General features: G+C 40.2%; 2 protein-coding genes across 8 annotated transcripts in view; one reads left to right on the top strand and one right to left on the bottom strand.

Annotated features, from left to right (window-relative positions):
• Positions 1 to 18,230, bottom strand: part of FTO (FTO alpha-ketoglutarate dependent dioxygenase) — a 441,881-nt gene extending 423,651 nt beyond the window's left edge. The window contains exon 1 of one of the 3 annotated variants that reach the window (XM_073225699.1): positions 18,074 to 18,230. In XM_073225699.1, coding sequence (XP_073081800.1) covers positions 18,074 to 18,118 — 45 coding nt within the window. In that variant the 5' untranslated portion in view covers positions 18,119 to 18,230. The remainder of the gene's footprint in view (positions 1 to 18,073) is intronic. The other 2 variants (XM_073225698.1, XM_037001457.2) reach the window with 2 other exon arrangements.
• Positions 18,231 to 18,363: 133 nt separating this feature from the next.
• The window catches only part of RPGRIP1L (RPGRIP1 like), a 110,084-nt gene continuing 102,758 nt past the window's right edge, over positions 18,364 to 25,689 (top strand). For 2 of the 5 annotated variants that reach the window (XR_005056800.2, XR_012126595.1), the window contains exons 1-3: positions 18,364 to 18,497; positions 21,088 to 21,179; positions 22,730 to 22,874. Coding sequence is in view for 3 of the 5 variants with exons in the window: in XM_073225697.1 (XP_073081798.1) it covers positions 21,095 to 21,179; positions 22,730 to 22,874 (230 nt within the window). In the remaining 2 variants the exon portion in view is untranslated. The remainder of the gene's footprint in view (positions 18,498 to 21,087; positions 21,180 to 22,729; positions 22,875 to 25,689) is intronic. The other 3 variants (XM_073225697.1, XM_037001456.2, XM_037001454.2) reach the window with 2 other exon arrangements.

Raw genomic sequence — 25,689 nt, 5'->3', positions numbered from 1 at the left:
GGTCACTATTCTCCCAGGCAAAGGCCACAAACCAACAAGAAGGGAAGCTCTTCCAGCGGTCACTTGTACCAGCTCTGCAAACTATCTCTATCACCATGAAAAGGCAAAACTACAGGCAGACAAAGATCACAGAGACAACACCTGAGAGGGAGACAGACCTAACTAATCCTCCTGAAAAAGAATTCAAAATAAAAATCATGAACATGCTGACAGAGATGCAGAGAAAAATGCAAGAGCAATGGGATGAGATGCAGAGAAAAATGCAAGAGCAGTGGGATGAGATGCAGAGAAAAATGCAAGAGGAGTGGGATGAATTCCAGAAGGAGATCACAGATGTCAGGAAGGAGATCACAGAAGTGAAACAATCCTTGGAAGGATTTATAAGCAGAATGGATAAGATGCAAGAGGCCATGGAAAGGAATAGAAGCCAGAGAACAGGAACGTATAGAAGCTGACATAGAGAGAGATAAAAGGATCTCCAGGAATGAAACAACACTAAGAGAAATATGTGACCAATACAAAAGGAATAATATTCGTATTATAGGGATACCAGAAGAGGAAGAAAGAGGAAAAGGGATAGAAAGTCTCTTTGAAGAAATAATTGCTGAAAACTTCCCTAAACTGGGGGAGGAAATAATCGAACAGACCATGGAATTACACAGAACTCCCAACAGAAAGGATCCAAAGAGGACAACACCAAGACACATAGTAATTAAAATGGCAAGGATCAAGGACAAGGAAAGAGTTTTAAAGGCAGCTAGAGAGAAAAAGGTCACCTATAAGGGAAAACCCATCAGGCTAACATCAGACTTCTCAACAGAAACCCTACATGCCAGAAGAGAATGGCATGATATACTTAATGCAATGAAACAGAACGGCCTTGAACCAAGGATACTGTATCCAGCATGACTATCATTTAAATATGATGGCGGGATTAAACAATTCCCAGACAAGCAAAAGCTGAGGGAATTTGCTTCCCACAAACCACCTCTACAGGGCATCCTACAGGGACTGCTCTAGATGGGAGCACCCCTAAAAAGAGCACAGAACAAAACACACAACATATGAAGAATGGAGGAGGAGGAATAAGAAGGGAGAGAAGAAAAGAATCTCCAGACAGTGTATATAACAGCTCAGTAAGCGAGCTAAGTTAGGCAGTAACATACTAAAGAAGCTAACCTTGAACCTTTGGTAACCACGAATCTAAAGCCTGAAATGGCAATAAGTACATATCTCTCAATAGTCACCCTAAATGTAAATGGACTTAATGCACCAATCAAAAGACATAGAGTAATAGAATGGATAAAAAAGCAAGACCCATCTATATGCTGCTTACAAGAAACTCACCTTAAACCCAAAGATAAGCATAGACTAAAAGTCAAGGGATGGAAAAACATATTTCAGGCAAACAACAGTGAGAAGAAAGCAGGGGTTGCAGTACTAATATCAGACAAAATAGACTTCAAAACAAAGAAAGTAACAAGAGATAAAGAAGGATACTACATAATGATAAAGGGCTCAGTCCAAAAAGAGGATATAACCATTCTAAATATATATGCACCCAATACAGGAGCACCAGCATATGTGAAGCAAATACTAACAGAACTAAAGAGGGAAATAGACTGCAATGCATTCATTGTAGGAGACTTCAACACACCACTCACCCCAAAGGATGGATTCACCGGGCAGAAAATAAGTAAAGACACACAGGCACTGAACAACACACTAGAACAGATGGACCTAATAGACATCTATAGAACTCTACATCCAAAAGCAACAGGATATACATTCTTCTCAAGTGCACATGGAACATTCTCCAGAATAGACCACATACTAGCTCACAAAAAGAGCCTCAGTAAATTCCAAAATACTGAAATTCTACCAACCAATTTTTCAGACCACAAAGGTATAAAACTAGAAAGAAATTCTACAAAGAAAACAAAAAGGCTCACAAACACATGGAGGCTTGACAACATGCTACTAAATAATCAATGGATCAATGAACAAATCAAAATAGAGATCAAGGAATATATAGAAACAAATGACAACAACAACACAAAGCCCCAACTTCTGTGGGATGCAGTGAAAGCAGTCTTAAGAGGAAAGTATATAGCAATCCAGGCACACTTGAAGAAGGAAGAACAATCCCAAATGAATAGTCTAACATCACAATTATCAAAGCTGGAAAAAGAAGAACAAATGAGGCCTAAAGTCAGCAGAAGGAGGGACATAATAAAGATCAGAGAAGAAATAAACAAAATTGAGAAGAATAAAACAATAGCAAAAATCAACGAAACCAAGAGCTAGTTCTTTGAGAAAATAAACAAAATAGATAACCCTCTAGCCAAACTTATTAAGAGAAAAAGAGAGTCAACACAAATCAACATAATCAGAAATGAGAATGGAAAAATCACGACAGACTCCACAGAAATACAAAGAATTATTAAAGACTACTATGAAAACCTATATGCCAACAAGCTGGAAAACCTAGAAGAAATGGACAACTTCCTAGAAAAATACAACCTCCCAAGACTGACCAAGGAAGAAACACAAAAGTTAAACAAACCAATTACAAGCAAAGAAATTGAAACAGTAATCAAAAAACTACCCAAGAACAAAACCCCGGGGCCGGACGGATTTACCTCGGAATTTTATCAGACACACAGAGAAGACATAATACCCATTCTCCTTAAAGTGTTCCACAAAATAGAAGAAGAGGGAATACTCCCAAACTCATTCTATGAGGCCAACATCACCCTAATACCAAAACCAGGCAAAGACCCCACCAAAAAAGAAAATTACAGACCAATATCCCTGATGAATGTAGATGCAAAAATACTCAATAAAATATTAGCAAACAGAATTCAACAGTATATCAAAAGGATCATACACCATGACCAAGTGGGGTTCATCCCAGGGATGCAAGGATGGTACAACATTCGAAAATCCATCAACATCATCCACCACATCAACAAAAAGAAAGACAAAAACCACATGATCATCTCCATAGATGCTGAAAAAGCATTTGACAAAATTCAACATCCATTCATGATAAAAACTCTCACAAAATGGGAATAGAGGGCAAGTACCTCAACATAATAAAGGCCATATATGATAAACCCACAGCCAGCATTATACTGAACAGCGAGAAGCTGAAAGCATTTCCACTGAGATCGGGAACCAGACAGGGATGCCCACTCTCCCCACTGTTATTTAACATAGTACTGGAGGTCCTAGCCACGGCAATCAGACAAAACAAAGAAATACAAGGAATCCAGATTGGTAAAGAAGAAGTTAAACTGTCACTATTTGCAGATGATATGATACTGTACATAAAAAACCCTAAAGACTCCACTCCAAAACTACTAGAACTGATATCGGAATACAGCAAAGTTGCAGGATACAAAATTAACACACAGAAATCTGTAGCTTTCCTATACACTAACAACGAATCAATAGAAAGAGAAATCAGGAAAACAATTCCATTCACCATTGCATCAAAAAGAATAAAATACCTAGGAATAAACTTAACCAAAGAAGTGAAAGACTTATACTCTGAAAACTACAAGTCACTCTTAAGAGAAATTAAAGGGGACACTAATAAATGGAAACTCATCCCATGCTCATGGCTAGGAAGAATTAATATTGTCAAAATGGCCATCCTGCCCAAAGCAATATACAGATTTGATGCAATCCCTATCAAATTACCAGCAACATTCTTCAATGAATTGGAACAAATAATTCAAAAATTCATATGGAAACACCAAAGACCCCGAATAGCCAAAGCAATCCTGAAAAAGAAGAATAAAGTAGGGGGGATCTCACTCCCCAACTTCAAGCTCTACTACAAAGCCATAGTAATCAAGACAATTTGGTATTGGCACAACAACAGAGCCACAGACCAGTGGAACAGATTAGAGACCCCAGAAATTAACCCAAACATATATGGTCAATTAATATTTGATAAAGGAGCCATGGACATACAATGGCAAAATGACAGTCTCTTCAACAGATGGTGCTGGCAAAACTGGACAGCTACATGTAGGAGAATGAAACTGGACCATTGTCTAACCCCATATACAAAGGTAAACTCAAAATGGATCAAAGACCTGAATGTAAGTCATGAAACCATTAAACTCTTGGAAAAAAACATAGGCAAAAACCTCTTAGACATAAACATGAGTGATCTCTTCTTGAACATATCTCCCCGGGCAAGGAAAACTACAGCAAAAATGAGCAAGTGGGACTACATTAAGCTGAAAAGCTTCTGTACAGCGAAAGACACCATCAATAGAACAAAAAGGAACCCTACAGTATGGGAGAATATATTTGAAAATGACAGATCCGATAAAGGCTTGACGTCCAGAATATATAAAGAGCTCACACGCCTCAACAAACAAAAAACAAATAACCCAATTAAAAAATGGGCAGAGGAACTGAACAGACAGTTCTCCAAAAAAGAAATACAGATGGCCAAGAGACACATGAAAAGATGCTCCACATCGCTAATTATCAGAGAAATGCAAATTAAAACTACAATGAGGTATCACCTCACACCAGTAAGGATAGCTGCCATCCAAAAGACAAACAACAACAAATGTTGGCGAGGCTGTGGAGAAAGGGGAACCCTCCTACACTGCTGGTGGGAATGTAAATTAGTTCAACCATTGTGGAAAGCAGTATGGAGGTGCATCAAAATGCTCAAAACAGACCTACCATTTGACCCAGGAATTCCACTCCTAGGAATTTACCCTAAGAACGCAGCAATCAAGTTTGAGAAAGACAGATGCACCCCTATGTTTATCGCAGCACTATTTACAATAGCCAAGAATTGGAAGCAACCTAAATGTCCATCGGTAGATGAATGGATAAAGAAGATGTGGTACATATACACAATGGAATACTACTCAGCCATAAGAAGTGGAAAAATCCAACCATTTGCAGCAACATGGATAGAGCTGGAGAGTATTATGCTCAGTGAAATAAGCCAAGCGGAGAAAGAGAAATACCAAATGATTTCACTCATCTGAGGAGTATAGGAACAAAGGAAAAACTGAAGGAACAAAACAGCAGTGGAATTACAGAACCCAAAAATGGACTAACAGGTACCAAAGGGAAAGGAACTGGGGAGGATGGGTGGGCAGGGAGGGATAAGGGTGGGAAGAAGAAGGGGGGTATTAAGATTAGCATGCATGGGGGGGAGGGAGAAAGGGGAGGGTGGGCTGCACAACACAGAGAGAACAAGTAGTGACTCTACAACATTTTGCTAAGCTGATGGACAGTAACCGTAATGTGGTTGTTAGGGGGGATCTGATATAGGGGAGAGCATAGTAAACATAGTATTCTTCATGTAAGTGTAGATTAAAAATTTAAAAAAAAAAAAAAAAAAAAGAAAGAAAGAAAGAAAAGGGGGATTACTCCTTAACAGGATAAAACTATTGGTAAATCAAAGATCAACGCATGCTTTAAATATCCTTAATGTTGATCACTTAAAGGGTGTCAGATGATCAGCTATGGAGGTACTCTTTTCTGATAATATTCCTTTCTCTTAATTAAAAAAAAAAAAAAAGCAGTTACTGTGTGCTGACCTCCAATGAGTTCTGCACAGTGGTATAGAGGGCATGTCAAAGTGTGGGCAAAGGGTCTGTTTGTTTCTATGCAGAAGATCAAGGCCTAGCTTGGATACCCAGAAAATGAACTAAGATATGATATGAGGAGGAGCTTCCGGCATCAGCACTCTCTGGAGGACTTGTGCAGGGGGATGATCATCAAAAAGCCTCCACAGGGATCCGGACGATGCTGCGGTTGTGGCTGCATCCAGCCCACCATCTCCTGGACTTGCCATAGGAATGAGGAGGGAGATGTCTAGGTTGGCATGTGCATACAGTGAGACAACGAATTTGACCGGATCTGTACTGTTGGAACTCAACCAGGAGTTGGGAGGGGTGCAAGTTGTAGCACTCCAAAATCTCATGACTATAGACTATCTATGGTTAAAAGAACATATGGGATGTGAACAGATCCCAGAAATGGGCTGCTTTAATTTGTCTGATGGTTCAAGTACAGTTGGACAATATCCATCATATCATAGATAAATTTTCACAAATGCCTAGGGTGCCTAAATGGTTTTCTTGGCTTCACTGGAGATGGATGGTAATTATAGATTTGCTTTGTTTATGTCACCGTATTCCTATTATGTAAATATGTGTGTGCAAATTAGTTAGTAGTTTAAAACCTATACATACTTAAGGTACTATACAAGAAGATATGTCAAAGAAATAATCAATCCTCCCATGTTTCCTTCATATGCTACATCTATAGCTTTTCTTCTTCCTTCCTAATTACAACCCTTAAATAGAATTCGTGCCTCAGATCGAATTTACCGAGTATCATAATTCCTCCAGGTGGTAAAGATACCTCGAGACAAGTGCTGGGCATAGAAGCCATAGGGCATAAATCTGCAAAGAAGTAAAAAGCTAACCTTTGCAAACAATATGGCTTCTCTCTCACTTACCAACTTTACATTTCCCTGTATGGCCCCAGAAGATGACTGGTTAGCCAGAGACGGGTAAGATTCCTCAAGGGAGGAACAACCTAAGACAGGCACAGTCGCAGAGGGGCCATCAGGTGAGAATTTGGGGATCAACAGAGGTGAGGCTCAGAACCTCACCCCCCCTGCTTTGAGAGAAATCTTCTGCATCCGTGGATGTCTTGCTGCCCTTGTCTAGCCTGGATTAATACTTAGTCCATAGGCACACACCTGATCATCTGATCATCTACATTTGCCTTCTTACAGCACTAAACTATGTTTTCTACCTTTATCTTGCATCTACCTACCACTTCAGCATTTTATTAAAAATAAAAATAATAATAATAATAGGAGAAATGTGGGATCCACATATAAATCAAGTACAAAAATCAAACGAATATTCATATTTGACCTGATTGTTTATAGGTCATAATGCATGATCAAAACCGAAAGTTTCTGTGATGAATGCCCTTGTACTGTTCACCATGTAAGAATTTATTCACTATGTAAGAATTCGTTCACCATGTAAGAACTTGTTTGTTATGCTTCAGAAGATTGGAGACTGACGAGAATTAGGCTTGAGATGGATTAATGATTGTACATTGAGCGTTGACCCCCCTATACTGAATTTTACTGTTGTTTACAACCATTTGATCAATAAATATGAGAGATGCCCTCTCAAAAAAAAAAAAAAATGTTGCAAAGAGAAGCAAAAAAATAAAAAATAAAAAATAAACAAAAGAGTAGACGATTCACAGACACTGAGAAGAGACTGGTGGTTTCCTTGGGGGAGAGGTAGGTAAGGGGGCAAAGGGGCACAAAAATTCATAATCATAATATATGTTGGTCACAAGGATAGTAGTATAGCATGGAGAATATAGTCAATGATTCTGTAACATAGTCCTATGTTGACAGATAGTAACTGTACTAGTGGGGGTGAGGATTTAATAATATGAGTAACTGCTGAACCACTGTGACATACACTTGAAACCAATACAAGATTGTATATCAATGATACTTGAATAAAAAATGCATGAATATACTTTAGTGTCCTCTTATGCCTTAATGCAAATTATGGAAAGCTAGATAATACTTAGTCCAACTTTTTTATTCACACTCCAGACTTGGAAGCTGTATAAAACTCTATAGCATAAGCAATCACTAGAAGTACATATAATCTAAGTTATTTCAAAGAAAAAAGGAAAACCAAAAATAATTTCCCTTTATGGGATGATGAAGTTTAATTTAAAAAACATGAAATCTTTGTGATCATGGGATAGGTAAAGATTTCATAGATGTGACATAGAAAAACATTAATCATAAAAAGAAATATCAAAAAATTGTATCTTTATCAAAGTTAAATACTTTTGCTTTTTAAAAGACCATTAAGTAAACTGAAAGAATAGAAAGCAATGTTTACAGTACATATCATTGACACAGGACTTATATCTAAAGCATAAAAAGAACTCTGATAAGATAACCCCAAAAAATAGGCAAAAGATTTGAATAGACATCTCACAAAAGAAAATATATACGTGATCAATAAACATGAGAAGAAGCTCAGCATTATTAAACATTAAAGAAATGAAAATCAAAACCACAACGAGATATCACTTCATACCCACTGAGATGGCTATAATCAAAAAGACAGACAATAATGACCATAACAAGTGATGACATGAATGTGAAGAAATTGGAACCCTCAAACATTGCTGGTGACAATGTAAAATGGTGCACCCAGATTAGAACATAATGTCTTAGTCCACTCAAGCTGCTTTAACAAAATACCAGAGACTGGGCAGCTTACACAACAGAAATGTATTGCTCTCAGTTCTGGAGGCTGAAAGTCCCAGATCTGGGTGGCAGCATGGTCAGGTTCTACTAAGGGACCTCTTCCGGGCTGCAGACTCCCAACTTCTTGTTGTATCCTCAGACAGAAGTGGGTCGGAGATCAAAGAGCTCTCTCAGGCCTCCTTTATGAAGGAACTAATCCCATTGGTAATCAACTTCAAAAGGCTTCACCTCCTAATATTATTACCTGGAGGTAGGATTTCAACATAAGAATTTGGAAGGACACAAATATTCAGATCATAACCAAAAGCACAGCAGTTTCTTAAAATGTAAAACATAGATTTGCCATGTGAACCAGCAATCCACCCAAGAGAAATGGAAACATATATACATATATATATATAGGTGTACATATACACCTATATATATATATAAAGTAGAATGCAAATGTTCATAGTAACATTTTTCATAGTAACATTTTCATAGTAACAATAATAGCTAAAAAGTGGAAACAATCCAAACATCCATTACCTGGTGAATGTATTAAACAAAATGTGGTATATTCAGACACTGTAATAATATACTCTGCAGTAATAAAAAAAACAAAGTATTGATACATAGAACATGGATGACCTCGAAACAATCATGTTAGGTGAAAGAAGCAAGACACAAAAGACCACATATTGTCTGATTCCATTTATATGAAATGTCAGAAAAAAATAACCGTTAGAACAAAGAATAGATTAGTGGTTGCCTAGGGACGGGGGTAAGAATGGAGATTAATTGCAAATCAACACAGGTCCCTTTGGCAGATGATGGAAGTATCTTAAAATATGACTGTGGTGATTATTGCACAACTCTGTAAATGACTACAAATCATTGAATTGTACACTTAAAAGAAGTGAAAGAGATAAGCAACCTCATTAGTCATCACTGAAATGCATATTGAAACCACAATGAGATATCACCACCCACCCACTAAGAATGGTTAAAATTTAAAAGATGACAATACCGAGTACTGGTGAAGATACGAAGCAACTAGGATTCTGTTACACCACTGATGGAAATGTAAAGTGGTGTGGGAGGTTTGAAAAAAATCCCCCAAAAAGATCTGTCTGTGTCTTAACCTCTGGCACCTGTAAACATGATCATATTAGGAAAAAGGGTCTTTGCAGATGTAATTAAATTAAGGATCTGGAAGATCTTAAGATCATCCTGGATTTAGTGAAGGCCCTAAATGTTATGACTGGTGCCCTTTGTGGGGAAGTTGGGGTTCCTATGGCCAGAATCCTCACTGAACTTAAACCACCTGATGATGTAACTGGCCTGTTACTAGGCTACCGCCTCCACACCTTAAGGCAATAAGCTATTATTGCACTATATAGAAAGCTCGGCCCAGTGCTCTGAGCGGAGGCAGAGATGCTAGTGCTTGACCTACTGCCGGGAGAACAAGCCAGGTAATAAACCCTTACACCCCAAAGAATGTTTTGCTGTCAATTTCTTTGGTCACATTGAATCCATAGCAAACTTGCCCAGGGCTGAAACCTGTTGGCAAGACAATTGGTGAAGTTGGTGGGTTCATTGTTGACCAAGGAAAAAGACAAGCTCCCCTTATAGGAGGGGTGCTTCAGCAGGCTGCCCCTGTGAATGGGAGACAGTGAACTGTCCCCCAATGGGTACGTGGTCTGAGGTGGCTTGCCTCCTAGAGGACTGGGCCCCACCCCAGGACTGGAGGCAAGTGGAGGTGATACCTGTGACAGTAGGGATGGCCCTTGGTATAGTAAGTAGGTCTTTTGAGAGACAGAGTGCCCATGAGGCAGCAGGGGCTGTGGCTTGGCTGCTTCTCACAGTACTGAAAAAGTCTGCAGAAGAGAAGGAAGGATATGCTCCTGAAAAAGACCCAAGAAACGGCAGCAGGAGAACACAAGCTGCAAACTTCTGTGGATTCATTGAAGAAGGAATTGGCATTGATGCGAGAGTAGGCAGCATGACAACACTGGCAGTGAGGTGCTGCTGAAGAGGTAAAAGATTCCTTACAGAATGAGACAGCAGCACTTTCAGGTGCTCTGACAGAGGAAAAGGCCATCAAGGAAAAAGATGAACTCCTGAGGGAAGCACAGGTGGAGGAGACACAAGAATGCCAGCTGCGAAGCATTGAGGGGAAGGTAAGAGAGCTGCTGAAGACAGAGCTGGCATTGCTGCGAGGCATGGTAGAAAAGGTAAAGGTTGCAGTAGAAGAGGCACTCGGAGGAGGGGAGAGAAAGGTGCCATCAGCCTTGGAAATGGAGGAGTTGGGGAAGGATGACTGGGTGGTGCCGGAGGCACTGACCCTTCCTGTACTGAAAGCATGCCCAGTGGCTGTAAAGAAAATAAAGACCCAGCAGCTGAAAGTTCCCCACGGAGAGGAGCAGCCCTCTCCCCAGGTCGTGGAGCACTCTATGGTCCACCCTATACTCAGGCTGAGCTGGTGGATTTGGGCTCCCAGTTTAGGCAGAAGCCCTCGGAGTCACTATCAGCTTGAATCCTGCATCTGTCGGTGGATGGAATTGTTCTGTCGGGATCAGAGATGTGAAAGCTGGCTTCCCTGATGGTGCAGCCTGCCTTGAGGTAGCAATTGCAAAATGCACAGCAGACCCCAGGGAGTCACACCCTCCTCGATTGGCTTATGGCTGCACTTCGTGCTGTGTAACCCAATCAGGGTGATCTACCATCCTCTCCTGTTAGATGGCAGACATAATGCTAAGCTCCAACAGGTGTTATGAGAGCTAGGCATAAGAAATGCCATCTATAGTCCAGAGAATTATGGCCCAGATGAAGAGATTTTCACTACTGGGAGGAGAAATATTGTGCTTCAAACGGTTCCCACATCCCTCTTTGGGTCTCTAGTGGCCATTCTTTCCCCTCACTTAGGGCATCCCATAAGCGAGGTGACACATACAATAGCAGACTCAGGAGAGGCTGAAGCAATGAGAACCCAGAAAAAATAAGGTCTGCTACTCAAAAGAAGAATTTAAAGGGCCACATGAAAGTTACAAAGACCCAGATGTGGGCTGATTTAATACGGGCAGGAGCAGATGGAAAGAAATTAGATGGGAAGTCAAATAGGATCTTACTAGAGCTATGGCAACAACTGAAACCAGAGCAGCAGTTCCAGCCATTAAGACCAAAAAGGCAGAGGTCAGAGACCTGGCCTGTGTGTTTGCAAGACTTCCTGCTGGAGAGCGAGCCAGCCTCACTGGAGCCTACACAGGAAGATGATTGAGGAACATGGTTTGACCAAGGGGAAGGTCAAGGTATCTTCCCTGAGGGACCAAGGGGGACCAGAGGCCACATGTTTAAACAGCTATCCATTGGTCCCCAGTGAACATACACATGTCCTAGCTCTGGTGGACACAGGGGCTGAATGTTCACTGATTCATGGTAACCCTGAGTGGTTCCCTGGGACCCTTACTATCATAGATGGATACGGGGGGAAGGCTATCAGAGTGAAACAAGCCCAAATCCCTTTGGGAGTAAGACGTCTACCCCCAAAAGAGTATACTGTGTATGTATCTCCTATCCCTGAGTATATTTTGGGGACTGATATCCTGCAGGGTCTATGGTTGCAGACCACTGCAGGTGAGTTCAGACTGAGAGTACGTGTGGTGAAGGCAGTTTTGAGGGGACATGCTAGGCACCCGCCCATAGCTTTGCCTGTGCCTCGGCAGGTGACTAATACCAAACAATACAAACTGCCTGGAGGCATAAAATCTTTGGAGAAACTCTCCGGGAGCTGGAAAAGGTGGGTATTATAAAGCCCACCATAGTCCTTTCAATTCCCCAGTGTGGCCAGTAAAAAGCCAGATGGCTCCTGGCATATGACTGTGGATTACAGAGAACTGAATAAAGTTATACCCACTATGCCTGCTGCTGTCCCCTCTATTGAAGGCCTGATGGATACCCTCAGCCATGAACTAGGAACATACCATTATGTGGTAGATACTGCTAATGCCTTCTTTTCCACTGACATTGAACAGGAAAGTCAGGAACAGTTTGCCTTCATGTGGGAAGGATGGCAATGGATTTTCACCATCCTTCCACAGGGATACCTCCATAGCCCCACCATCTGTCATGGACTTGTAGCCCAGGACTTGGCTACATGGGAGAAACCGCCAACGGTGCAGGTGTACCATTATATTGATGATGTCATGCTCATGTCCGATTCTTTTTCAGATCTAGAAGGTGCAGCACCTAGACTGCTGCAATATTTACAGGAGAAAGGATGGGCTGTGAACAGTACCAAGGTTCAGGGACCTGGTTTGTCTGTCAAATTCTTAGGGGTCGTCTGGTCGGGTAAGACCAAAGTTATACCAGCAGCAGTTATAGATAAAGTCCAGGCCTTTCCTACTCCTACAACTGTAGCATTGCTACAGGAGTTTTTGGGTCTTCTAGGCTACTGGAGAGTGTTTATCCCACACTTGGCACAAATTCTGAAGCCCTTACACTGGTTGGTACAAAAGGGCATCAGGTGGGACTGGGATGAGACATGTGCATCTGCCTTTACTACAGCAAAACAGGCAGTCAAGGCTGGGCAGGCCTTTAGTGTGACAGACCCTTCAAGGCCCTGTGAGCTGGATGTTCATGTGACTGAAGACAGTTATGGCTGGGGGCTCTGGCAGTGGCTTGAACGAACTCACCAACCTATTGGATTCTGGTCACAACTCTGGAAAGAGGCAGAGGTACGATACACTTTTACACTTTGATAGAGAAACAACTGCCTGCCGTGTATCACGCCTTGCTGGCTACAGAACCCATCACTGGAATGGCCCTGATAAAGGTAATAACCACCTATCCCATCTTGGGGTGGGTACGAGAGTGGACCCAAAAGCCAAAGAGTGGTGTGGCACAAACCCCACACTGGCCAAGTGGGGTGCTTACCTACAGCAGCATAGTGTCCTTCTAATAGCCCCTTGAGTGAAGAACTGCAACGCTTATTGGGGCCAGTGACATATACTAGTGAAAAGCAGGAAGAACTTGCTTTTGAACCATTAGTAGCAGAGAGTCCCTATTGGGAGGGAGGAGCCCCTATACCCGAAGACGCATGGTACACAGAGAGCTCCAGCCATGGGCAGCCCCCAAAATGGAGGGCCATAGCTTTCCATCCTAAGACTGAGACAATATGGATGGAAGATGGTGAGGGGAAGAGCAGTCAATGGGCAGAGTCGTGGGCAGTGTGGTTTGTGATCAGCCAGGAGCCCTCCCGAATAGTTTTCTGCACTGACAGCTGGGCTGTCTATCAGGGTTTGACCCTGTGGTTACCAACCTGGCACCATGCCAACTGGCTGGTTGGTTACCAATGCCTTTGGGGACAAGAATTGTGGCAAGACTTGTGGGCCTGTGGTCAGACTAAAATAATTACAGTATACCATGTGACAGGTCATTTGCCACTGGCATCCCCAGTAAATGATGAAGCAGATAAATTGGCCCAGATACATTGGTAAGAAGGAAAGCTTGCCTCTGATGTAGCCCAATGGTTACATCAGCATTTGTTGCACGCACGGCAAAAGACAATGTGGGCTGTAGTCCATCAGTGGGGCCTGCCTTAGACCTTTGAAGAAGTTAGTAGAGCCCGGCAGGAGTGTGTTGTGTGCTCCAAAAGGGACTTGCAGGGAGTTCCACAGCAACCTGGGACAATAGCTAAGGGGCCTATACCCCTCGTCAGGTGGCAGATAGACTATATTGGGCCTCCACCTGTGTCAGAAGGATATCGGTATGCCATGACTTGTGTGGACACAGCTACTGGACTTCTGGTTGCTTTTCCTACCCGCTGTGCAGACCAGCAGATGACCAAAAGAGGCCTGGAGCGTCTCTTTGCCGCCTATGGACAACCACAGGTAATTGAGAGTGATCAGGGCACCCATTTTACTGGACATACACTGCAAGAATGGGTATGACAGCTGGGAATCAAGTGGAAGTTTCATGTGCCATACAACCTACCGCAGCAGGCATGACAGAGAGACACAATGGCTTGTTAAAATCCAGACTAATGTCAGATACCAACAGTCTGCAGGAATGATCAGTCTGCTTATAGACTATGCTACGGTGTTTGAACGAGAGACCCCAAAAGGGAGCCCTGAGCCCCGTAGACATGTTAACACATATGGCTGCCTCCCCTATACAACTGCAGGTACAAACCAAGGAGGAATCACTGAAGCCGAGGTTCAGCCACCAGAATAATATCTTCCTGCCAGCACCAACTACACTGAACTCCAGAGACTCCATTGAGTGGACAAGGCCTTGGACCTTTCAACACATGGACCAATGATGGCTGGCTCTCCTGGCACGCTGGGGACAAGTCCTGGAAGCTGGCCTCCTGTGTATTCCTGGAATAACAGCAGTGGCCCCCAAAGGTCACAGTAGTATATCCTGAATGGTCAGAAGATAGGAGCATCTTACTGGAGAGTTTTGTTTTATCATTATGGCCAGGGCATGCACCTGCAGTAGCACTATATATAGACCCTTCAGTAACCCCTACGGGGAAAGGAGTAAAAGTATGGTATACTAGACCTGGAAGGGACCCTCTTCATGCTACAGTCCTATCACAGGACCATTCTCTTGCATGCATCCTACCTGATGAACAAGATTTGCCTATGCTGGTGTCATTAAAACATGTGTCTTATCACCCCTAAGGTCTTTGTGAATTGGGAACTTCCTCTGGCTTGAGGATTATTATAATTTTTGTTATTAGCAACCTCCTCCAGCTTGAGGATTATTAAAATTTTTGTTACCTGTATCAAAATCTTGTATCTTAATTTTTGTTATTATCTCTAAGTTGTTATCCTCTGTTGCTGTTTCTGGTTACAGTGCTCCAGCTTTCTTGCACAGGGAACATGCGGAAGATTGAAAGCGTGTAGATTGTAAGGCGAGAAACCTGGAGGGGTGGAGTATGGGTTAGTTGGGGTTCCTATGGCCAGGATCCTCACTGAACTTAACCCACCTGATGATGTAACTGGCCTGTTGCTAGGCTACCAGTTCCACACCTTTAGGCAATAAGCTATTATTGCACTATATATAGAGCTCCGCCCAGTGCTTTGGGCGGAGGCAGAAACGTTAGTGCTCAACAGACCACCAGGAGAACAAGCCAGGTAACAAACCCTTTCACCCCAAAGAACATTTCACTGTCAATTTCTCTGGTCACATTTAATCCATAGCAAACTTGCCTGGGGCTGAAACCCATTGGCAAGACACCCTTACAAGAGAAAGGCAAGAGAGATTTGAGACACAGAAGTACAGAGAAGACTGCCATGGGAATACAGAGACTGAAGTTTGCTGCATAAGCCAAGAAATGCCAGGACACTGGAAGCTGGAAGAAGCAAAGAAGGACTCCCCCAGAGCCCTCAGAGGAAGCACAACCGTGTCAAACCTTGCTTTCAGACTTATCTCTAAAACCATAAGAGAATAAATTTCTCTTGTTTTAAGACACCAAGTTTGTGGTAATGCATTCCAGCAACCCTCGGAAACTAACACAAATGATAGAATCACTTTGTAAAATTGTTTAGCAGTTTCTTTTAAAGCTGAATAGCCTCTCTGATTAGAAGACTACTATTATGATTCAGTAGTTGGACTCCTGCATATTCATCCAATAGAAATGAAAACAAAGACTTATTTATATATGAATGATCCTAACAACTTTTTTCATTATAGCCTAAAACCAGAATCCAAATGTTCAGCAACAGGTGAATGAATAAACAATGTGTGGTAGATTCACACAGTAAACTATTACTCAGCAATAAAAAGGAATGAACTATTGATACACACAACGGCAAGAATAAATCTCAGAAAACCATCATGCTGAGTGAAAACAGATGCCTGAGGACATACAGTATGCTTCCATTTATAAGAAATTCTAGAAAATACAGTTTCATCTACAGTAAAAGGAAACATTATCAGTGGTTGCTTGGGAGCCAGAGTTGGGGTTAGAGATTGACCGCAAATCAGAAAAAGGAAATTTATGGAGGGGATCGAAATATTCTGTCTGAACTGTAGTGGTGCTTTCACAGGTGTATACATCTTTTAAAGCTCATCAAATTGTAAACTATAAATGGATGAAAATTATTTTACGTAAATTTATATACCTCAATAAAGTTCAACAGAAAACAAGAAAATAATTCATGAGTAATTGAACATTTTCTATCTAAGACTTAAAGCTTCATTGCCTTTTTTCTAGCCGATATTTCATAAACAAATTCTAAATAAAGATCAAAAAATCTTTTAAGTAAACAGGAAGACAATTCAACATGTTTCACAAACATGATGAAAATGTAAAAAAGCTTTGGTGTCAGAAGATCTGTTTCTGAGCCCTAGTTCCACACAGCAACTAAGTGGCTATGAGCAAGTCATGACTTCAACAAGCCTTGCTTTCCACATGTGGATGACATTAATAACTACCTCACAGGCAATGGTTATGGTTTCAATAGAGCAAAAGCTCCTTTGTGCAAGAATTCTCTCTCGGCCAAATCATAATCTCAGGATCTGGCAAATGATAAGCGCTAAATAAATCTTTACATTATAAATAACTTTAAATGTAAACTCAAAAGATGAGAAAGGCGTCAGGCACAATGCCATTGGGTGACATTTACTTGTTTCTTTGCACTGTTAATAGACTAATGCAGAAAGATCTTCCCCCTTTGAACCCATCTTGAGTACAATGTCCATGTTATATGCAGACTAAAGCATGGGAACTTCACATTGCTGGTAAAACCTTACTATACCTCAGGTCATCATGCAGCAGATGTTCTATTTTAAATTCAGAGAGGTATTGCGCTAAGACAAACTTTGCATTTTGAAAAGATCACACTCCACAGTGTGGGGGAAGAGACTGGCAGCATGGGAGGAAGGGGGGAGGGAGACAAAGGAGTGGTAGGATGTAGAGTGAGTGTAAACAAATAAGGAGACTATTGGAACAATCCATTAGAGAAATAATGGTAGCTGGGTCAAAGGTGGTGGAGATGGAAAAAAGCAGACATATTACCAATATATTTGGACAAATCAATAGGACTTGATTTGGGGAGAGAAAGGAAAGCATTCAATTCTTCTGAGCCTCAAGTCTTCATCCATATAACAGAACTGTTGATAATCCATCTGTGTAATATCTATCTTGCAATCTACTGTGGTAAGAAACAATATAAGTATTAACTTAATGCAGAGCCTGACACATAAAAAATGCTAGAAAAAAACTATCGCTATTACTATTGTCATCCCATGAAATGACAATTATCAGAGGCTGAACCCTAATGGTAGAAAATAGGCTTGTAGTTAAAGATTTATATCCACTGTGCTAGAGACATAAAACATACCAGGTGGCCACCGTTCCAAATAAACACATCTGACCGCACAAGTATTTCATCTAAACTAATCTCAGTCCTCAGAAACCGTTACCGAAGAGAAAGCACAACCGGTATGATCACAGTCATCTATGAGCCCAGCAAACTGGGCACCAGGGTAGCTACAAATTTAACCACGCAACAGGGTGCGGAAACAAGACAAGAAAATGGGTGTTTTGATTCTCGTTTGTGAGGGGATCCAATAGCACTAGGCCTGCATCCTGAGCAGCACGTATTATAACCCCCAAAGTCTGGCTCATTTGCTGACAAGGCCTTGTCATATCTTGGATTAAGACCGTGCGTCGGCTGGCCATGCAACCAAGCCCTTCCGGTTCCCTGACCTTAGCTAAAAGTGCACGTTAGATGCCAGCCTCCTGAGAGCCGGCCATACCTTAGCTTCACGCTCGCGTTCCTCGGCGGTCGGGGTCCGCTTCATGCTGCCGCTGTAGCCGCCTTCGCCACTGCTAGCCGCGTAGAAGTCTCGCCGTGGACCCCGCCCCCTGCATGTAGTTCTCTCGGTGTCCTGCTCTCGCCTGGCGCCATTCTCCCTCAGAGCCACGAGAACTACCACTCCCAGGATGCACGGCGCGACTTCCGAGAGTGCCTCGAGTTGGGAGCGCAAGAATTTCCCAGGTCCAACAGCGGGGCGCGCGTAGTCCGCTACGAAGCGAGCGAGCAGGCTAGGACCCGAGGAAAACTACATTTCCCGCGAGGCAATGGGGCCTGCCATGTTTTCCCCGTGTGCCTCTGGGCCAGCGGCCCAACAAGCTGTCGGCGCTATAGCAACGGTAGCTAGCGGCTGAGAGAGAGTGGTGGTGAGTACTCCAGGGGAGGCCAGGGGGATGGAAGTGGCCGACCCTCTACCTGCAGCGTGGGCCGGGGTCCTGGGGTCCGCTCTATGGCCTGGAGAAGGCCCTGCAGTTCTGCTCGCGTGAAAAGCAACCCAGCACGAGACACCTCTACATCCTTAGGCCTGAATCACAGCCCGCCCATAACCCCACGCCCAGCACGGTTTGAAATTTATATCCCAGCCCTAAACCCTAGCTGATGAGAGTTGATGCTACTTGCCTTGCGCGTTCAAGTCATTTTTCTAGTAGAAAGTTACATAAACAGTTTGCTCATTTGCCCTGGGTTAGAAGTTGGTTGATAGACCCGTCAGCCACCTGAGTTTGGCCAATTGTTTAAGCAATTATTTTTATTTATTTATCATCTGATTCCCTCATAGCCTATTAACTACATAAAGGTGGGGATTTTGTTTACTATTTTGTCTCAGCGCTAGGTATTCATTTATTCATTCAATAAATAAAGATGTTGGTGCCCACCAGGTGCTGTGCCCGATCTGCCATAAACAGGTCTGATACCCATCTCAAAATACTTTATTAGGAGACAAACTAGTAATGAATTCTAAGATAAATATATATTATATTATGTGCCCATATAATCTATGCAAATAAACAAGTAAGATGATTTCAGGTAGATAATTTCACCTTTTGAGCAGTGCTGGAAATGGAAGAGGACTCTAACATGGGATAATGAGGAAAGACATTTCTGAGGAAGTGACATTTGAGCTGAGCTCCAAAGAATGAGAAGCCAGCTAATGCAGAGACCTTGAGGAGGACCAGGGTACCATGGATTTGAGGAACGTAAAGGAGAACTGTGTGAGTGGGGCATAGTGAGCAAGGAGGGATAACATAATGCGGTGTTAGAGGGGCTTTGCAGTATTGTGCATGGTTTCTCAGCCTTGGCACTATCAGTGTTTGGGGCCAGATAATTCTTTGCTGTGCTTCTTGTGCACTGTACGACATTTAGCGTCATCTGTGCTTCTAGATGCCGTAACATGCCCCCCACCCTCCTTCCAGTTGCGACAATCAAAAAAGGACCAGACAACTTACCTAAGCCATGTCTCAGTTTCTTCAGTTGTTAAGTAGGAATTTTTTAAGTAACAACCTCACTAGACTTGTGATATGTTTGATTAACTTATATGAGCAGAGCACTTAAAAGAGTGCTTGGCACATGTTAGTCATTCAATGAATGTTAAGACCAGCATCATCATTATTGTTATTACTGTAAAAGCTACCATAACTCTGTCATGGAAAAGTTGTCATTTTCATGTGTGTCCTATGTTTAAACTTCTTGATAATTTGGTTCCTAAAATTGACCTTTTCTGTGGCAGTATCTCCAGAAACAGTTGATGATCACCCAGGCATATGTCTGTTAGCTGTTTATGTCACAGCAAAATGCAGTGGTTCTCAGCCTTTGATGAGTTATAGTAAAAGTTATGAAGCCTCTCCCTAAAAGATATTGCATATTCACATATACATACATGATTCTGTAAACCATTTCTGGGGCCACGGACCCTGAAGCCCCATAGACACTATTCATTCTACAACCATTTAGTAAATATCTGCTATGCACAGAGCTCTGTGCTAGCCTCTGAGTATACAGAGGTGAACAAAACAATTAAGCCTGCTACTCTCTTGACTTTACATTCTAGGATCAACATTCTAGAGATTGAGAACCTCTGCCTTAGGGCATCTTTATTGGTAGTTTGTATTTGGCTTTTTGAGTAGATTGAAATGAAAAAATAAAACCTTTTTTTTTTTTGCATGCTAGACATTGCATGGACTGCTTACATCCACATACAAAACTGAGTTACTATTTTTGTCAGCAATAGAAACTGTAAAAATGGCACAATTAGCTCAACCGTCTGTATATTGAGGTAGGAAGCCCCAGGACTAAACCTCATGGCAACAAAGACAGGACAGGACAAAAAGAAAAACCCAGTTGATGAGTTTACCTCTGTCACACAGCTTGGAACTACCCACTCATTTGTGCATCATGCTGAAAATTAATATTCAGGTAATATTGACATCTTAGGAAAATGTACTTAAGTGTTTTTGATTTACCAAATCACTTACCCTTAGAATAACTCTGTGAGATAGGTTTATTTTCTCCACTTTTTAAAACTAAAACTAAGTGAGATTAGGTGTCTTGGCCAGCTAGTATGTAATAGAACAACCATTTGAATCAACTTCCTGATGAGTTTTTCCAAAATACCTACTCTCTTTGGGGAGCAGGGGAGGGGATGGGGGATGGAAAAGGAGGTATTTCTTAAATTTTGTTTTTGTTTCAGATAGAGGAATAAGAAGAAGAGAGGAGGAAGAATGATAATCTTACCTCATTTCCTAAGCAAACTATAGGAGATATACTGTTGAAAGGAATACTGTCTCCATGATTGAATGTAGTATTACTTTTAAAATAGAAGCTTTCATCTTCTTCAAGCAGCACATGTGGGCAATAAGATGTCCATTAAAGTTCTCATGACTTACTCATTTTATTTGGTTCATTCCATTACATAGTTAACTTTATAACTTGAAGTTTATTTGAATTTTCTTTTCTCCATAGATAGGCCATGTCTGGTCCAACTGATGAGACTGCAGGAGACCTGCCTGTGAAAGATATAGGTCTAAACCTCTTTGGAATGGGAGGGTTACAAGGTATGGCCAGCTGTTACTTATTATAGTTATATAAACTTTGATCAGTAACTTCCTTTCTTTCAATTTAAAATATTTCTGATATTCATACAAACAAAGCCATTTAAGTAACTATATAGCTTTTGATTGGACTAAATATGAAAATGGAGTTTAGAACAACATATGGTATTTTACCACATGCAGCAATTATCAACAGCTCATAGAAAATGTAAAATCCCCCTCAGTTCTGATAAAGAATTGTTATAAATCATCTTCTTAAAATTCCATACATCAGTAGAAACAACACAGAGCCTCCAAACTGAATTGCCTGGTTTAAATCACACTCACCATTAAAATGTTTCTTTATGTTAAAATTTTATGTGGGAGGAAATGCCATATTTAAAAATATTTGCCTTTCAAGTAGAATATCTGAAAATGATTTGTTTATCCAAGTGATGTTGACTTTGTTTTATCAAATTAATATATATTAAAGGTGTTCTTTATCCTTTTATCACCCTGTTGGTTGCTATAGAGGTAAAAAGCACTTCCAAACTGAGAAAGAAAAGTGCTGCTTTAAGGAGCAATTTAGAGTGTAGAGTATGTTTTTGTTTTTGTCTATAATGTCAGCCATGCTGTCATGCCACTGCATTTGTCATAGAGTAGGCTATGGTGTAAAATATACTCCACTAAGGCATCTTCACACACCTGTTTATCAGAACAGTACAAGTGGCCACCTTGAACTACCACCAAAAGGTGGTTGAAGTATTGTTCATTTAAAAAGATAAATTTGACTATAAAACTTTTATTGTTAAATGTAAAAAGTATATATAAGCTTTGTTTTAGATCTTTGGCAGAGTATCAAGGATTCAAGTACAAAAAGAACTTTAAGTGTATACAGCTATTGATTGGAGTTTCGTACCCTCAGTTCAGTTCTTCCTTTCATATCCTACCACAGGGCTTTAATCTTTGTCCATTTGTTCTTTCTTGTGGAGGATTGTGGGAAGTCGACCTACTTTGGTATGAACTATACCGAATTTAAGCATATTTTTTAAAATATGTGTACATGCTAAAAGATGTAAAAGTTCTTTAAAAATATATAAGATAACTTATATTGTAAAGGTGTTTTTTTTGGTTTGGCCTTGCAACAGAAAATTATCTCAGCTATATTATGTTCACCAAATTATTGTTATAACTTTTGCCTTTGTAAAAAAAAAAGTGCTTTCAGATAGTCTTAATTTAGTTTTTTCAACATTAGGCATGTAAATTGAGAAGTCTTTATTGACTCAATTCCATCTTACATTCTTAAAGAAAGGTTATTCAAATACATTTTTGAATACATACTAATTGTTGCCCAAATCCTTAATATAGCGTATTCATAGCAAAGATCTTTATTCTCACTTCCAATCAGTGATGTGAACAGTGCCAAGGTATTTTTCTAAAGCCATCTTAATTGTAAGTCACAAATGAGAAAAATATGAGATGAGTGCATCAGAGATTATGTTAATATCAACAGTTATCATTTTGAGAGACTATTTTAAGTAACCCCACTATTAATTACTTTGGCATTTTTGCAGAAACTTCAACGACACGGACAATGAAATCTCGCCAGGCAGTGTCACGTATCAGTCGTGAGGAACTGGAAGACAGATTTTTGCGTTTGCAAGATGAGAACATTTTACTTAAACAGCATGGCCACAAGCAACAGGATAAAATTAAAAGGTTATGACAGAAAGCTTTTAGCTTTTTTTCCCTGACTCTGTAAAGTTTGGAGGGTATGCTTTTTTATAAACTTAATTGAAAACCCCACCTTGAATCTTTTTTGGAACAAGGCAGCTTGTGAATAAATACAATTTTTAAAAATGGAAAATCTTACAAACTAAAATAATAAGCCAAAAAGGATTATGAGTGCTTATTATGTCTGAAGTTGCTATTTGGGAAAAAAAAAGCTAATAGCTAAGAGTGCCATGAGTGTATCATATCTATAAATAATTTCTGTTTTAATATTTACAGCTTAATAAGCAAATGGTGAAAGCATGTGTTTTTTTAAATCTTGATTTTAAAATAAAAGTTTTTAAAAGTTAGACCTATTCTAACTTGTTAGAATGCATGTTTCCTTAAGATTTGGGGTTTACTAATGAAAACATCACTCAGTATCCGGAATATATGTAACTTTTCTTTTTAGATTAGTCTAGAATCTATATTTATTTCAAAGAGTATACTCTGAAGAAACATTGTCAGTTTTTATTGGTGTGCAAAAAAATTTCTGTAGGGATAATTTCTTAACAGTAGATATTCTTTAATTCTTTCTTGTTCAGAAATACTATGACTATTCTGAATGTGTGGCATTAAAAACAAAAGTGTGCATTCACGTTTGTGAGTATGAACAGGTCTGTATTCATACTCATGTACTAGGTTCAATGAAAAGGTGAATCAGCCAGTAGAGAAAGAAGATAGGGGTTTTTTTCTGCTTAAAATTTATCCTAAAGGGGCGATTCCAGTGCAATTTCTACTCTGTGGACTTGTTTTAATGACCCACAGACCCGCTGTATGCAGGCCTTATTTGAGTTAGTTTTTGAGTCACAATGATGGTTTTTTTCAAGACATGTGACTCACTTGCCTGATTCCTTTTCTGACCAGTAATACATGTCAGCTTTTCAGAATGAGGCATGTATTCCATGACCACTAAACAGTTTTTTCTCTGTAAGCCTAATTGGTCAGTAAAAGAATTGAATTCACAACCTTCACCTCATTAGCAATTTGTTCCTAGCCAGAAAATATAAAACGACTTCATAATGAACCATGTTGTTTAATGGAAAAAGGACTGGGCTAGGAGTCAAGTTGTTTGCAAGTGTTCTGTTATCTGTCTCTAGCCTATGGTATGTTTAAGCCATTTAACCTCCTGGGGTTTTATTTTACTAAACCCTGAGAGTAGTGACCCAATGGTCGCTATGACCCAAAACTCTAAATTCCTTCTCAGCTTCACACCACTGTCACTACCTTATACATGGGTAGAATTGCCTTTAAATTTATTCTTAAGATGTAATTAGTATCACTTAAATATAACTATAGATTTGATAAACCACGTTTTTAAATAAGTACTCAAAGTTTACCAGATCACTGAGTATTTAAGATCATAAAGATCACTTAGGATTCATTAAGATCATAGAGTAATCTAATCAAACAAGTGAAAATTATTGCTATTACTAGACAACCACATGCAATCTTATATTTCTTAACAAAGTTTACCTGAACATTATTGAAGGAATTTAAAGCCACTCTACTGATGTGCTTTTCTCGCCTTAGAAATTAGGGTTATTTAGTTTTCTCTAGCTTGACTGCTTTTTCATATTAAATCTGTGCCTTTCTTTTCAATGTAATCTCTATGTCTGTGTGAAAGACTGTGTAACAGAAGATTCAGCTATTTAGGTTGACATCTCATTTAGACAGCTAACCGTTCCCTGGATAAGCCATTGGATAGGGCTCAGGAACCCAAACTCATTAAAGGGCCATTTAGAGTACGTGGCTCTGCTAGGGTATGATACCTGCCCCAAATTTCCCAATAATAAATCATTCTCTGGATTAGGTGGAAAAGGAATTAATCCATTGATTATTTTACTAGGGTGTTTGTGGTACTTTGGGATCTTGGTTTTTATTATCCTGTATCCCTTATAAAGCATGTTTAATGGATTTGCCTCAAGGGAAAGAGAAAACAATCTTAACTGATCATGTTATGCATAGCTCTCCCTGATGCCGCATGCTGTAGGCCGAGTAGCCAGAAGTGTAGATAGACATGTATTACTTCCGCTTTTACAGAAGACTCTGCTCAGGGCAAAAAAAAAGTTGTTCAATGACATCCCAAAGCTATTAAGGATTTTTTTATTTCACTTTTGTTCTCTTAAGTAAAAGCTTCTGTCCATAACCATGCTAAAATAAAGCAAACCCCATTTAAAGAAAAATGAAGTGAGTTTTTATTTTCAATCTCCTGTCTGGGTCTTTATAAAAATAGATTCACTATAAACTAGAATCAGTTATTGAAGATGTGCGACCAATTTTGTAAAGTCTTGAACTTGTGTATCTCATCAAAGCCACCTTTTCTTTCTTGTCCTGCCAAGATTTTTCCATTCACTGTCAGGCATGTTTTCTGTATGTGTATATTACATCACCCCCATGTGCCCTTTCTGTCTTTTGTTCTGTCTAACCAGTTTTTATCAAAACTTAAAAGAATCAAAGGTATAAACTCCTGAGATGTCAAAAGCACAATTTATTTCTGAACATAAAGCTAGCATTAAATAATACTTTTTGCATCTAATTATTTTCTACCGTTATACATGCATGTTTCTTGAGCACTAAGCAATATTTAATGGCACGTTTTGGTTTCTTTAAAATGTTTCATTGTGCTTCTTATATGTCTGTGCATTCTAACATTTTTATATTTGTAGCATGTTGTCATTCTAGAGAAACTGAAAACAGCTCACCTAAAACATATCAGCTAAATGCTGCATAGTCTTAACACACTTTTCAAAAGTTTTAACTT

This window comes from Manis javanica, chromosome 17 (genome assembly GCF_040802235.1).
Source record: "Manis javanica isolate MJ-LG chromosome 17, MJ_LKY, whole genome shotgun sequence".
Lineage (NCBI taxonomy): Eukaryota > Metazoa > Chordata > Mammalia > Pholidota > Manidae > Manis > Manis javanica.
This window is presented reverse-complemented; position numbering and strand designations above follow the sequence as displayed.